At 33.8% G+C, this 17,191-nt stretch overlaps 1 protein-coding gene across 1 annotated transcript in view; it reads right to left on the bottom strand.

Annotated features, from left to right (window-relative positions):
* Positions 1-17,191, bottom strand: part of RGS22 (regulator of G protein signaling 22) — a 971,253-nt gene that overhangs the window by 562,644 nt on the left and 391,418 nt on the right. Inside the window, exon 11 of the mRNA XM_044065939.1 lies at positions 15,225-15,382. Coding sequence (XP_043921874.1) covers positions 15,225-15,382 — 158 coding nt within the window. The remainder of the gene's footprint in view (positions 1-15,224; positions 15,383-17,191) is intronic.

The following is a 17,191-nucleotide window of genomic DNA, read 5'->3' as shown; positions in this document are numbered from 1 at the left end:
TTTCTCCCTTCCCTTCTGTTCTGTTTCTTTCCCCTGTTCTGCCACTGTGGTGTCCTTATATTGTTGGGGGAGTTCAGGAAAAAAGGAGATGATGAAAGAACAGGTGGTTGCCGAGTACTGCCTGAATCTACAGGAAATCAATTTTGTGGGTTAGACTGTTCCCCATTCCCCTCATTGGCAATTTCTTCCAATTGTGCAACACCTACTGTTTGACCTGTGTTACCTCTTTGATGTGTATTAGTGTTTCCATTCAAATAATAAGCCACCATGGGATATACTTCTTTGTCTCTCCTGATTTTTCCTTGTTTTTTGTTTACAATGGTGGCTACCAATCTGTTGGCTTTGGCTGCTATATTGTCATACAAACTGCCTAGTAATGAAAAGCCACTGTTTCTTTTGACAGCTTCATCCAGTTTGTGAATGTTCTCTTCCAGTTGGTGGATCTTTGATTTGTAGTCCTCAGCAAGCAGTTTCATCAATGAAATGCCAGTGCCATTGAAAAGTAACTGATCTCCTGGTTTTACACCATTAGGAAACTTTAATATTCTTAAATCTGATGGAACTACCTCAGTTCTTATGCACTCTTCCAAATATAATATCTCATACTGCCATTGTTTGTACTTTAAAATCAAATTCTCCAGTTGGAAAATGTTTTTTTTTTGCAGCTTTCATAATCATTAATATATGAACCACTACTTCTGATAAACTCATCTAAATTATACCTGCTTTCAACAGTAGTGTCATGGAACAGATTTTGAACACTTCTAAATAAATTGTCCATAAACAATAATTTTTTTTTTTTTGGACAAAGGCTATGAGAGGACATTAATGCTATTATAGAAGAACTAATATTTCATATTTGAACTTTATTATGTCTATCTGAGGTGGATGATAACATAAATTAAACCATGAGAATACATTTGTATTTTAAATACACGTTGTGTCATTTTAATGATTAGAAACTTTGTAAAAACGAACAAACTCAAAAAACAAATAATCGAAAATATAGCAGATAATTCCTAAAACAGAAATTTATTAACATTAAAAATGGTAAAGTGCTTTTCATCTACTCAATAGCAGACTTCATCAGACCACCATTTAATACAAAGAATCCTTTAAATACTAGTGTACACCAACAGTTACAGCCCCCAAACACAACTTCAAAAGGAAATGATGTAAGCATACTATTAGTAAAGAAAATTGTTAAACATATATTATGCTAAAAATATGTAATTTTTGACATATACATATAAAAATGAATGAATATAAAACCTATGCTTATTAAAAAGTGAAGTTAATTATTAATTATTAGTTCATCTACTCAAAGCTTTTAACCTTAAAAGACTGTTAATGGCACATTGTTCATTAAGACCTGATTTATAGTACGATTGTAGTAATAATTGCCATCTTAATTCAGCTTTTTCTAAAAATAAACTCCAGGGTCCACCCCTTGGTTGCTCATAAATCTGCTGAATGGCACAAAATTCAAAATTATGATCAACACATGTCTGTGTATGTTTCGCTAAAGCATTAGCTAAATTTCCCCTCCTTATGGCATACAAATGTTTATAAACCCTTTTTTTAGTGTTCTTGTGGTTTTGCCTATATAATATGCTGAACACTTTTTACAGTTAGCTACGTATACCACCCCTTTGGATTTGCGATTCAATTTCTGATGAATATAATACTTTTTACCATTAATTTCAACCTATTCACCTTGATACATATACTTACAAAAAGTACACATGCCACATTTTTTCATACCCCCACCTTTTTCTTTCCTGTAACATCATTCAATGAGATTTTTGATATTCCTACCCTTCCTTGCAATCATTTTAATACCATTCTGAAATTTATTGGTAATACTTGATTCCTCATCCAAAAGTCTCCAATTTTTAAAAAAATATTGATTTAATTTAAAAAAATGCACATTAAATGTAGTTATAAAGGCATTAACATAATCAATTCTCATGTTTTGATTAGCCCTGTGCATTTCCTCCAGTAATCCATCTCTATTAAGAATAGGTACAAAATAACCATTTTCTCTTTTTTGTTTTACTTCGAGAAACAATTCATTCAGCAAGTCCTCTGGGTAGCCCCTACTCAAAAACATGTTTATAAGATTCTTACACTCATCAAGAAATTCATTATGTAAACTAACCATCTTTGCGGCATGTACCAATTGACCTTTTATAACTGCTATTTTGTTAATAACAGGATGGGAGCTTGTATAATGAAGAAAGCTATTCGAATAGGTGAGTTTTCTGTGAATTTTTGCTACAAACCTCTTATTGACCTTGTCCTTTCTCAGATTCACATCCAAGTAATTACTCTCCTGTCCATCAACATTGTATGTAAACCTCAAAACTTGAGTTGTATTATTAATATATTCCATAAATTCATCCACCTGCTACTGCTCACCCCTCCATAAAATAAAAATAACATCCAAATATCGCAAATATAGGACAATATACTGTTCATATGCACTATTAAATATGTGCTTCTCTTCCCATTGGGTCATTACCCAGTTGGAAAAAATGGTCCCACAGGATGAACCCATAGCAACTCCTACCTTTTGTAAATAATAATGATTGTTGAACATAATATAATTGTTGGTCAAAACCACTTCAAATAAATCAACATATAAGTTAGTGTCCATTTGTGGTACTCCTTGTTCAAACAGAAACTCGTCTATTATATTTATGCCTTCCTGCTGAGGAATCACAGAGAAAAGATCTTTTACATGTATCGCTAAAAATAGAACATTCTCTGCATATCCAACTGCATTAATAAGGCTGAGAAAATGCCAGTAATCTCTACAGATTTGCTTTTGACCATCCAAGTAACCTTTCAATTTACAATCTAAAAATTTGGCACATGCATAAGTTATGGAGTTGCGCCCGTCCACTATTGGTCTTAGTGGTGGATTGTTTATATCTTTATGTATCTTAGGTGAGCCAAAAATACAAGGAATGGTAGGTGCAATAATGTGTAAATAATTATAGGTGTCAATGTCGATTCTATTTTCAAGAAACAAGTCATTAAGAAATACTTCACTCTTCTTATATGCTACATTAAATGCATTTCTGCTAACTTCTTCATATGTGGTTGTGTTAAGTATCTACGTTATTTTATCATTATAATCAAAAACATCCATTACCACCAGTCCGCCCCCCTTATCCAGCTTCATGATTCTGATATTTTGTTGCATTAAATATACAAGTAATTCCCTTTCATTATAATTCAAATTGTCCTTCAAAGGGAAAAGCTTATTGCGTAACAGACGTCTAATATCAATTTCACAAGCCTTCTCATACAGAATTAAAGCCGGATGTAATGGTGGATTAAAAGTACTGGTGGTATGCAATTGCATATCAGAATGGTTGTGATTTTCACCAAACATAATTCTAAAATTCAGTTTCCTAAGAAATAGTTTAAAATCCATGAGTACCGTAGCTAAACATGCCTCAGAGGTTTTGATTTTCAGCGATGGATAGTGGAACATCTACTTCCCCAGTTTTATTTTCACAAGAAGAACAGGGGCGTGATACTGCAGAATTACTTAGACTGATACATTCATTGACACAACCTGTGGATTTACTGGCAAGCAGTATTGAGAGCATCAGAAATAATGCAGTTCTACTTTGTGACCAGCAGATGACAGCAACATCATTCCCAGCTGGGCAGCAGCAAGTTCTTCCTGCTGCCAGTGTAGGTAATGGAGTTTATGAAGGAAATAATGCTAATGCTGGGCGTTTGGCGTCTTTTGCAACTATTTCTTCTCCCAATGGATTAAATTCATCAATGCAAGAGCAGGAGGGTAACCAGGTCCACGTAATAATGGTTCCCAAGGAGTACAGAATGGAAATACAGTCATGCAAACATTGCCAGGTATGAACTTTCAAACACAGAAATTACATAACCTTAATGTTAGTAACATGTCTAGTTCTAGCAGTATTAATTGGAAACCTCCTATACTGAATGACTGGTTAGCAAATGGAAGTGAGGGACAAGAAGTAGCTACACAGGTAGATGGAGGGAATAATGCAAAAAATAAATTAGAAGAACTGGATAGGAAACTGTATAAAATGAAAAAGTTGCAATGTGAAAAAAATTTATTTAAAGGACGGTATTACAAGTGGGGTGGTTCCAAAAGGTCTTAGAGTATGGCATTATCCAGTAGGACTAATTGAGAACTCAGCCCTGCACAATGATTTAATAGCCATGTTTGATAGTCATGGCTTTGAATTATTTGAACTGCTCATTAAATATAACACTAAAATCATTGATTTGTTGTTGGTTGAGTGTAACTCATTGCAAACACAATTGTTGTCGGAAGCTGACTATGATAAGTACAAGTACGAGGATCAGCGTATTTTTACTAGTATTGAGAACAATATTGTGGAATTAAAAAGAAAGAAAAATAAAAAGTTGGCAAGAGATAAACATCAATACAGTCAACATTTTGCCTGTCCAAACCCCCCACATGTTTATAATAACAGTAATAATAGTGAACATTTGCAGTTTCATAATAATAATGGAGCAGTGTTTTGAAGAAAATGAGCAACAAAATAAAAGTGATTTGCGTAATGATGACGACTATGAACAACAATTTCCACCTTTAAGACGGTCCAAAAGGATCAGGAATAGGAACTATAATTATGGTAACAATCGTGGTAATGGTCTCAATCTGGATTTTTATACCTATTCCAGAAGGAATCAGCGTAGGGGGGAAACAGACGATACCAGAGGAACGATTATTAACTGAATGTACTGGTTAACTGAGTTCTACTGAAATTGATAGCACTGATGGTTTCTCAGATGAAGTTGGACAACAAAAACCTATGGTTATTTTTAATGAGGCACATGATTTTAAAATTTATAATTTTTCTTGTACATTTTTTGATCAGAGATGGCTGATTTTTTAAGCAAAGATTTGACTTTTTGTTCCTGCCTCTGAGGCATGTTTAGCTATGGTACTCATGGATTTTAAACTATTTCTTAGGAAACTGAATTTTAGAATTATGATTGGTGAAAATCACAACCATTCTGATATGCAATTGCATACCACCAGTACCTTTAATCTACCATTACATCCAGCTTTAATTCCGTATGAGAAGGCTTGTGAAATTGATATTAGATATCTGTTAAGCAATAAGCATGTCCGTTTTAAGGACAATTTGAGTTCTAATGAAAGGGAATTACTTGTATATTTAATGCAACAGAATATCAGAATCATGAAGCCGGATAAGGAGGGCGGACTGGTGGTAATGGATGTTTTTGATTATAATGATAAAATAAAGCAGATACTTAACACAGCCACATATGAAGAAGTTAGCAGAAATGCACTTAATGTAGCACATAAGAAGATTGAAGTATTTCTTAATGACTTGTTTCTTGAAAATAGAATCAACATTGACAGCTGTAATTATTTACACATTATTGCACCTACCATTCCTTGTATTTTTGGCTCACCTAAGATACATAAAGATATAAACAATCCACCACTAAGACCAATAGTGGACTGGCGCAACTCCATAACTTATGCATGTGCTAAATTTTTAGACTGTAAATTGAAAGATTACTTGGTTGGTCAAAAGCAAATCTGTAGAGATTCTTGGCATTTTCTCAGCCTTATTAATGCAGTTGAATATGCAGAGGATGTTCTATTTTTAGCGATAGATGTAAAAGATCTTTTCTCTGTGATTGCTCAGCAGGAAAGCGTAAATATGATAGACAAGTTTCTGTTTGAACAAGGAGTACCATAAATGTTGATTTATTTGAAGTGGTTTTGACCAACAATTATATTATGTTCAACAATCATTATTATTTACAAAAGGTAGGAGTTGCTATGGGTTCATCCTGTGGGACCATTTTTTCCAACTTGGTAATGGCCCAATGGGAACAGAAGCATATATTTAGTAGTGCATATGCACATTATACTGTCCTATATTTGCGATATTTGGATGATATTTTTATATTATGGAGGGGTGAGCAGCAGCAGGTGGATGATTTTATGGAATATATTAATAATACAACTCAAGTTTTGAGGTTTACATACAATGTTGATGGACAGGAGAGTAATTACTTGGATGTGAATCTGAGAAAGGACAAGGTCAATAAGAGGTTTGTAGCAAAAATTCACAGAAAACCCACCTATTCGAATAGCTTTCTTCATTATACAAGCTCCCATCCTGTTATTAACAAAAGAGTTGTTATAAAAGGCCAATTGGTGCGTCCGCAAGGATGGTTAGTTTACATAATGAATTTATTGATAAGTGTAAGAATCTTATAAACATGCTTTTGAGTAGGGGCTACCCAGAGGACTTGCTGAATGAATTGTTTCTCGAAGTAAAACAAAAAAGAGAAAATGGTTATTTTGTACCTATTCTTAATAGAGATGGATTATTGGTGGAAATGCACAGGGCTAATCAAAACACTAGAACTGATTATGTTAATGCCTTTATAACTACATTTTATGTGCATTTTTTTTAAATGAAATCAATATTTTTTAAAAATTGGAGACTTTTGGATGAGGAATCAATTATTACCAATAAATTTCAGAATGGTATTAAAATGATTGAAAGGAAGGGTAGGAATATCAAAAATCTCATTGAACAATGTTACAGGAAAGAAAAAGGTGGGGGTATAAAAAAATGTGGCATGTGTACTTTTTGTAAGTATATGTATCAAGGTGAATGGGTTGAAATTAATGGTAAAAAGTATTATATTCATCAGAAATTGAATTGCAAATCCAAAGGAGTGGTATACGTAGCTAACTGTAAAAAATGTTCTGCGTATTATATAGGAAAAAAACCACAACAATGCTATAAGAAAGGGTTTATGAACATTTGTATGCCATAAGGAGGGGGCATTTAGCTAATGCTTTAGCGAAACATGCATAGGCATGTGTTGATCATAATTTTGAATTTTGTGCCATTCAGCAGATTTATGAGCAACCAAGGGATGGACCCTGAAGTTTATATTTAGAAAAAGCTGAATTAAGATGGCAATTATTATTACAATCCTACTATAAACCAGGTCTTAATGAACAATATGCCATCAACAGTCTTTTAAGGTTAAAAGCTTTGAGTAGATGAACTAATAAATAATAATTAACTTCACTTTTTAATAAGCATAGGTTTTATATTCATTCATTTTTATATGTATATGTCAAAAATTACATATTTTTAGCATAATATATGTTTAACAATTGTTTGTACTAATAGTATGCTTACATTTCCTTTTGAAGTTGTGTTTGGGGGCCGTAACTGTTGGTGTACACTAGTATTTAAAGGATTCTTTGTATTAAATGGTGGTCTGAAGAAGTCTGCTATTGAGTAGATGAAAAGCACTTTACCATTTTTAATGTTTAATAAATTTCTGTTTTAGGATGTATCTGCTATTTTTTCGTTTATTCATTTTAATGATTGCTAGATACACTGTCTCTTTAAGAAAATTAGCAAGATCCTGAGTTGGTATCATTGGTTGGATTGAATCATGTGATTATATGACGCTGTTGTTAAGCTCCACTTTATACATTTTTTTTAATTCTGATGAAGTTCTAGTTAAATAAAAAAATGAAAGCACTCAGTCTATAAAAAACTGTGTTGGAGACTATTTCCTTACTGGCTATTGTGGAATTATTTTAGCATTTTCTAATTCTTCCATTATTTTCTCTATATCCTTCCTATTTTGTTCAAAAAAAATAACTATTTTCCAGTCTCTATGGGTTTGTATACTTTGTCTTTTAATTCTTCTATATAATTTTCTACTATCCCCATAATATTTTCCTGTGTATTATGTATTATACCATTTATATCCTTAATTTGCCTCATTGAACTATTATTTTCCTAAATAATCTTACTCAAATAAGGTACTACTTCTTTTTCCATGCAAAAAATATCTCTCCTTATAAGATAAGTGCTTTATATCTTAGCTTTATTCAAATTATAAACTTCCTGTTTAAAAAAGCTTCATCATTCCTTTCCAAACTAGCAAATGTTTCATTACTTAATGTTCTATACTTATTTTTTCTTCCCTTCTTTTTTCCTGTTCACATTGCATATAACATTTATTATACTTTTGTTTAAAGTACAACCAACATTCTGACCAATACTTATGGAAAATTCTCATCTCTGTGTGATCTTGCCACAATTATAAAAATATATCCTTTCCTATCTCTTCTCAATCACTTTATTCTTCTTACTCCTTTACTTGTTTTTAAATGCTTGTAATTCCCTTTTAACTAAATCCAAATAGCCCTATGATCAGAAAAACCTGCTGCCAACGTTCTTCTAATATTAATAACCCTGAAGAAAATAAAAAGTAATCTATTTCCATTCTATGTTCTCCTCTACTGTACATCCATGTGCTTTTACTCTAAATTTTCAACTACCCACATTTACTAATGTCTAGTACTTTTTTTAACATCATAGTCTTTCTTCCACTGATGTCTTAAGTTATAGTTAAAATCACCTATCACAATTATCTCCATATTTATAACAAGATATTGATTGAAATGTTTCAACATATCTTCTCTCTCTCTCTTTGTTACATAAGAGTAAAGTGTGATAATTTTCAAAACCTGGTTACAACATCTTATATTAGTGTTGGTATTTCTACCCAATACAGCCAAAATAATATCTAAAAATTTTATCATATCCTTATACAACATAACTACCTCAAACAAGTGTCCTTTTCTAAATTCCAAATCACATTATTTCCCCACCATATTTCAGTCTATCTTTCTTATTTAGTTACAAATCTAGAATCATCTACAATAATAATACCACTATCCTGTTGTTTACACCACTCAATAATGCTTAACCTCCTTACTAAACGTTTTAAACTGTTATCATGTACTGCCAAAATTTACAGGTAACAACATTTTATTTATTTACTTTTATCCCTTACCTTTCTTTTTTTCTTTACTATGACCTTCTATAATTTTTCTTTTTCTTTCCTGTACTCTTTTACTAATAGAGATTCTTGTTTAATTATTTTTTTATACCTTCCATATCACTAACATCTGAACTTTCTTCATCTAATACTGTTTTTTGTTACTATCAGATACTTGTGTTTCTTGTTCAATTTCTGGAACATCTGTCTGTATTAAATTTATGTAAGAGTCTATGACTTCAGCTTCAACTTCTAAATGTTTACTGACTTCTCTGGTCAGGCTGTATATAAATATATATATATATATATATATATATATATATATATATATATATATATATACGTTGTTGTGTCTTTCGGCTTTTCCCAGTTAGGGGTCGCCACAGCAGAACTCCGGTCCGCTAATGATTGGTAGTTGAATTTTACGTGCTGAGTTACCAGCCCTGATGCACAACCTTCAACGAAGGTACACCCATTCACGCATGTCTCCACACAGAAGACGCTCTAGCCGAGAATAGAACTGGACAGCGTCTTACTGTGAAGCGACAACGCTACCGCAGCACCACCACCAGGTGTGTTGGGGTTGGGAGGGTGGCCTAATGGTTAAGGTGTTTGCCTTACAAACACAAGGTGCAGGGTTTGAGTCTCACAAGGGATAATTGGCTAGGCTTAAAATGGCTCGCAAGAGCAGTTAGCTTAGTACTAATCTATGAACCTATGAACCTATATATATATATAGTTGCTCCACATATATGACATTTTCTCTTTTCACAATTGTTAGTCAAATGATCAGTTTTACCACAAAGAAAACAAGTTTTTGGTTAACTTAAATATCTCACCATACCTTTCTCTCCTCCACATTTATAATACCAAGAACGTGCAAAATTTTTTTTCATTTTCTGCATTCAGTATCACACGATAGTCCCACATCCCAGTCCATCAACCTCATTTACCATATACTTTTAAAATGTCTAATACATCTTGCATGTTTTCACTAATTATCCTTTTAAAGTCTCTTTCTCTACTTCATTTCTAAATTGTATATGAACCTTTTTTCTTGTTTCTCTAAAAAGATCTTTAATACATACTGATTCTGTGGGAAACAGACTTTTCTTTTATTATATTCTCCTATAAACTTTTCCATCATCTGTCCAGATTCAAAAATAATGTCACAAAAAGTATCTTTAGTTATATCTATAAAAGTTCTTACCTCATTAGCTTTAGTCCCAAAAGGTATAATTTGTTCATCCCATACTTTGTATCTGCCAAGTTCTGTACCCTCTTTTTTCCTCTACTCTTACTTTATATGACTTTTTTCTTAGTTGTAAAATCTTTCTTCTTTTTTTCACACTTTTGTCTTCACCATGTCTGCATAAAACTTCTTTACTGTAGATTTCACTTGCTGAACATCCTCTTGCTGTATTCTGTCTATAATCTCACCCCAGGAAATATCTTTTGCCACTTTCTGGATCAGTCTCATTTGCCAAGTCCATAAACAAATCATCCCGCAACCCTCTCGACTGGGAGTGTTGTAACAATACATGCTTGTGCTGAATCCTCTTCCCTGAAGAGGTTTTGTTGGAAAAAGAACTTACAATCCATCACTGGTGTAATCTTCTTATCTCCTTCCATCACTGCATGGCATTCTTGCAAAGGTTCAACTACCTTCACATCATCTCCACTTACTAAACTCTCCTTTAACGGCTTGCTTGGCTTTAACTCATCACTATGAACCTTGGATATAATTATATCTTTCCTTATCTCCTCTTTGCTTTCTAAGCTGAACAATTCACTTTTTTCTTGTGAATTTGACTTTTCTCCATTTTGAAATGGCTCTGTATCTTCTCATGGTTTCTCCGCGCCACAAACGTGCTCAGACCAGAAACCAAAAGTGTCAATATGAATAGCATCTCCATATGATACAAGTAGGGGAAGTTCCCAATTGCTCTGGCCAAATTTCCCCAAGTGGTATAAATACCTCCAAAAGGTTATTAACCTAGTGGGACTACTGCAGTCAACAAAGGGTAAATAAATAAAATGAAAAATAAATAAATGAGGTTTGATCCTCCACAGTAATAATGTTCTTAATAATGAGCAGACTCCATATCCGACTGAACAAGTGCAAAATTTCAAGAGACTATCACTGTTTAAAACCTTAGAATCAGACCAATTTATGGGAAGCGGGAAGTACTTTTTCTAGGACCTGGAGATTTTTCTATCAAAATATGATATATTGAATCCTGAGGTAAAGGTCAAGGCTTTAAGATCATTAGTATAGACATTACTCAGACAAAAGTAATATTACAAGACATTTTCATATATCATAAGATTATTTAAAATATTGATCTTGTTTGACATGAAAAATGATGATGCTGGTATCCCAAAATTAATGAATAACTTCATTGTGTGTGGCTATTTATACTGAAGTACATAATCCTTCATGTGTGCAACTAAGAAGACTAAACATTGTTACATCTTATTGGGTATGTGCCTTATGGCAGGCATAAAAAGAGCAACTAAAGCTATGATCAGTTTGATTTTGGAAGCCTATTACAATGTGCCTAGATTGAGGAGTTTGAGTAAGAGGACTGCAGAAATGTTTTTTAGCCAGTACTTGACTTCCCATGTTGCATTCATGACACTTATATAATGAAACATTTTTAAGCCTGAAGTGCTAAAATAGCCTGAACTATTTTTATCTTTTGTTTCTCATTAAACAGCATGCAGCAGCAATGTAAGCCTTCAGGACGATCATAATATTTTAAAGTAACCACAGCATTATGTAAAAAGCTCACCACTAGCCAGATTTTCGAATGTTAATGAAATGTCAGTTTTAACAATATAAATGTAAGTAAATATATTTGTATTACCTACTAAACAAAATAAGCAACAAACCCAATAAGAAGGCATCCTGCAATATGAAACAGGATCAACAGTATATTAACAAAACAATTGTTCAGTTAATCGAATATAGTGAAAAAAGTGCCATTTAAGAAAACAGCAAAGCTAAAACATTAACGGTATTGAAAATATGCAATCAACTTAATCAAATTAAGAAGAAGGACATTCACATAATTAAAACTGCTGAATGATTAATTCAAGGTTACAATCTGTATTGAATAAAACATTAAAAACACCACTATCCAACTCAGAATATCTTTAATTCAGCCATTTATACAAAACTGCAAACATTTCTTCATTATTGCTTCATGAAACTTCTCTGTTTCAGGCATCTCACAGTATCAATCCCTTTTAAATGTGATGTCAGCCAATAAGCATATAGTTATGATCTACACCTAAAAAGTTACAGGTGGTGTAAAAATGTACTGTGCAATGAATTTAAAAGTGAGAGATGTGTAATTCATTTAAAGACACAGCCCTTACATTTTTATTAAAATGTTTGGGTTCCCTGCCCCTCTGTAAATATTCACACTTGTCCCATTCACTCCCAAATACACTGCATGTGAGAGCAGGTGACTGCATTCCTGGTAGCTGGTAATCCTACAGTAATGCCCCTTTGTTGCACTAGTGGGTATGCACTTGCTTTTGAACATTTCCATAGTGAACAACTGAGATACAAATAGTCATAAAAAACAAAACTTCAAACACAAATGACAGAGAACGCACAAAAAAATCTAATACATGCCAGTGCAGAATGGAGCACGTGTTTTGCAACTTCCTTGCATACACCACCAAAACTAAATATACTGATAATGCACAGTATTCTCATACAAGCAGCAATGCCACTGTGTCTACAGATCAATGAGCAGACCTACAAAAATAAACAAATTTGACCAGCTGTGATCAGATTGTTAAAACGCGATCAGCTGGTCAATGGGTACACGCACTGTAAGTCATAATTCCCCAGTTGGCAGGGTAATGCCCCAGAAATTTAATATAGATGCTGGATTTCAAACTTTGCTTCATATGGAGCCCCTGGCAAAACCGGACCAACATCTTTCCTCTCAAAATGCATGAGCTAGCATAGATCACTTTCTCTCACTCTTCTCTCCCAGCTCTGTCTCTATCCAGGCCACCAGTCAAGCCCAAGTTATCCACAGCATAATTAGCATCTAAGCTTGTACACAACAGAGATGGCTGAAAAACATACCGCACTCTCCATTTCAGACTATGAGGCAGGCGAGGCAACTCCTGCATAGGATTCCTTTCCTTTTAGTTAAATATGGCATATATCCTTATATTTTTAATTTAAGCAAGTTTAAGTCTTTAGAAGTGATTTAGTTTTCTACAAACTTAAGAACATGTTGAAGAGCTAGAGCCCTTATATATACTAAAAATTCCCTGTAAAAGATAATGCTACATTCCTTTGTAATTAGCTTACAGAATAGTAGCAGACATTACTACAAAAATGTATACATTAGAGAGCTGTTCTACTTTGTGGTGGTTGGACCTTAATTTCCACATTATCTGGCTCTGCGAAGAGACATAAGTCACAAATGAGCCAACCTGCTTAAAAAGCAAATCTCTAATGACAAGCCTCTTTCCACACAAAGATCACTGAGGTAGCAAAGATATTATAAGTAGAATCTGGAAGACAAAAAAGGAACAGGGTTTTAGATGTTAAGAAGGTCACAAAATGCTGAACACCAATGTATGTTCATCTCCTCTACAGATGGGACAAAAAAAAAACACCTGGCTTCCCACTAGTATAATTTCCTCGGGAAAATCCAGTCTGATAAACTATCACATCCATTCCTTCAGCTGACCACTGTTTGGTGGACCCATGCCTGAAAGATATAATTACTGAGGATAAAGTTTGTCATCTATATCAGTGGGAATCACAGCAGGTCATGATATTACAGCACAGAGCACTGGGACAAGCAGACAAAAAAGGCACTCTTGCTTAAATACTCAGATATGATTTGATCCTCACATTCGGTTTAGAATGCTTCTTCGCTAAATCATAACTACAGTCCATAACTAGACAATGGCCATAACAAATGGCTCACAAACGAAACAGATCTTAACATAACTCATTTGATTATTTAATAATACTAGTAATAGCCTGGTCAATATTTCATACCTTTCCAAAGCTAGTCCAAAATGAAATGTTGCAGCAGACAAGGTTTAGTAAGTAAAGAAGTGAAAGTCTGTAAGATTGCCCAGTTTTATATGCCACTGGTATAAAAAATATGATGTGATAATAAGCATGCGTTTTGTAGATAAAGACAGCCAGTGTTTCAAACATGTGACTGTTGTAGCTGTCTAGGAAGATCATATGATACTTTATGACATACTGATTTAATGTCATCAACATAAATGATACATTCAAAGATTAGCACAATGCTTTTCCAGCTCCAAGGAATGCAGTCATGGAGCCTTGGCTGTATCCCAGGTAACACAGGTACAGATAGCAACCATGTGCAAGAAAAGTTAGCTAGGAATGGTGGGAAAGAGAGCAGCTGATGGCAACTCTACTACCTATTAGGTAGGATGGTGGTCTGGTTCAAGTGCAGGCATGCCCAAAAGTACTATCAATATGCAAAGACTCTGGGGGAAAAGGTCAGTCAAAGGAGAATTTCACACTCCAGCCAAACATGGATCAGGGCACAGAACAGCACTTTCTTGTACTGTCACTGCAAGCCAAATGGGGTAAGCTCTAATAATATCATAAAATCTTCTAACATCCCACAAGATGATAAACACATTTCTCAGCTTTTGCCCATCCCTCAGCTTTCATCTCTCCCTCCTGATGATGCCCAGTGCTGATGAAGGAGAAGAAATAAATCAGCCTATTGGAGATCAAGTCTGACAAATATGGGGGCAAAAAGCAATCGGTACCCTGTTGTAATTATGTGATATGCATATATTTACAACAGATATACACTACCATACAAAGATTAACATACTGCACTTACTAGCAGTGAGACACAAGATCCTTTCAAATGTGTTAACATAATCCATGTGAATAATTATAAGGTGAACATAGAATCGCTGCACTTCACTTATCATTATTATTATTATTATTATTATTATTATTATTATTATTATTATTAGTACTAGTAGTAGTAGTATTAATTAATTAAAATGACCAATGAATATTCTATTGCAAAATTATTGTATATCTTTTTTTTAGATTTTTCATATAACACATGATTAGGCCATATTCCATATATGTACTTAATTACAGAAAAAAACTAAATATATTACTTTCATTTCAACAATTCCATTTACAAATTTATAAATAAAGAAAACAGAAATTGATGTGGGCAGCCTTCTTCTGTAATTTTAAAAAAAGAATTTGACATTGACATCCTTCATCTGTGCTTTGAAATTAATTTTACCTTATATACCATGCATACCTCTTCTTATTGGAGTCAGTTTTTTTCACAGAGCTGGAAGGAATGGACCTAGAACTTCTTTTTGCTGAAATTAAAGTTGTACTCAGAAGCTTGATGGTTTTCTCGGAGGACACAGCACCAGATTCTGATGGTTGTTTTGGAGGTAGCCTTTCACATTTCTTAAGAAAAATATAAAAATCATGACTAAAGTCAAGTCTCCTTAGCCAAACAATTTTAGTTGCACCAGTAAAAGAAGGCTAACCTATTTTAAGTATGTGCTAATTTTTTATTCAAACATGATTTTACTCTCATTTCACTGTGTGTGTGTGTGTGTGTGTGTGTGTGTGTGTGTGTGTGTGTGTGTGTGTGTGTGTGTGTGTGTGTGTTTGTTAGAGGGGTGTGTGATATAGAAGGGAATTTCAGATTTACAGACCAGGCTTCCATTGTGATACCCTGTATCCTGTGTGATCAGGTAACATGTGTCCCAAGGTTTGTATACCACCTATGTAATTTCATCTGTATCACTGACATAACAAGTCTTTAATACGATACACAGCAACATAACAAGCACAGGTACACACTACCATTGGCCCACTTATCTGCTCAGCTGGCCAATTACTACCAATTGTTATTTAACATACTCTTATTTTGTCTGATGTAACCTATTTGGTTGTATAAAGGAACATAAAATTTCAGTTTTATGAACATGAGAAACATTAGCATATGCTTTACCAAACTGATCTGCACAATGTTTACACAAATTTAAAAATCAGTACTTTATGGCAAACTGAGTTATTCATCCCAACCAATGCATACTCAGTAGTGAGATGCTCCAATGCATATGGAGATCAGGCTAGGGTGATAACACTGTTTGCAAACAGTAAAGACTCAACTCTTGCATACTTTTCAGACCTTGGATAGAACTTCATATACTCTCCAAGAAAATCACAAATGAGGTGTATGCCTGACCTATGTATCAATCTAAAGGGACTAAAAGCATTTTAACTGCTTGCATCTTGCAGTCCATATCCATATAACAGAGCTTCCAAATGTTTCAGTTTTTGTATTATCTTTTGTTTAGTCACTTCCCACATAATCCTTAGCTGCCACACCAGAATCCTTTTTAATCCATACTCCTAAGTACTTCATCCCATACCTCTTAAAATACTGTTAAACAAAACTTTCCAGATCTTATCAGTTTTTCCCTCCTAGCTTCCAAACTTCTACAAGAATAGCATCTATTGACGGGGACTTTCCTGTGAATTGGTTATACATCACCATTTTTATCTCACCTCCTCCTATCCTAACCATTAGTAATTCAGCCTTATCTACCTCAAATCTTGGCATGTTTAGTTCTTCCATAAACATTTACATTTGTACCTTTTGTTAATTATCATATGTCTCTCCTTTATACATATTTTCATAAAATTTCAGAACTATGTCTATCAGCTGTACAGGATCTCTTGTTATTTTCCTTGTTGTAGGCTCCCTAAGTTTGGAAACAACCCTTTCTACTTTCTGTTGCTTGAGTCATTGTGCTAAGATTTTTTGTGCTCTGGAGTTTTTAAGAAAAAAAAGTTGTTTAACAACAGTCATTCTAAACTCCTGTATATCGAGGTAATCCCTTATTTTCTCTTTAGCATTCTACAATTGCTCTTCTTCTTCTTCTGTGATATTCCCACTATTCTAAAATATTTGAAACTTTGTCAGTCCTTCTAAATAATTCTTGTTACTTCATAACCATACCTCTCTTTTTTTATTTCTACCCTATTTTTAAACTCCACTCTAATTTTATCCCACTCCCTAGCTACATTTTCAGAAGAATTTATCTTCTCTAATAACGCCTGAATAATTTCCACTACCCATTCCTTAAATTCCTCTCTTTTCAACAGATAGGTGAGAAAGTGGCAGTGTCTTATTTTTATTTCATTACCCTGCACTGTTATTTTACCAATAAGTGAATTGGCGATAATGTGAAATAGTTATTG

The sequence above is a fragment of the Protopterus annectens genome, chromosome 3.part0, assembly GCF_019279795.1.
Source record: "Protopterus annectens isolate FY-2018-M chromosome 3.part0, PAN1.0, whole genome shotgun sequence".
NCBI lineage: Eukaryota > Metazoa > Chordata > Ceratodontiformes > Protopteridae > Protopterus > Protopterus annectens.
Note: the sequence above shows the minus strand (reverse complement) of the source record. Positions and strands in the feature narration are given on the sequence as shown.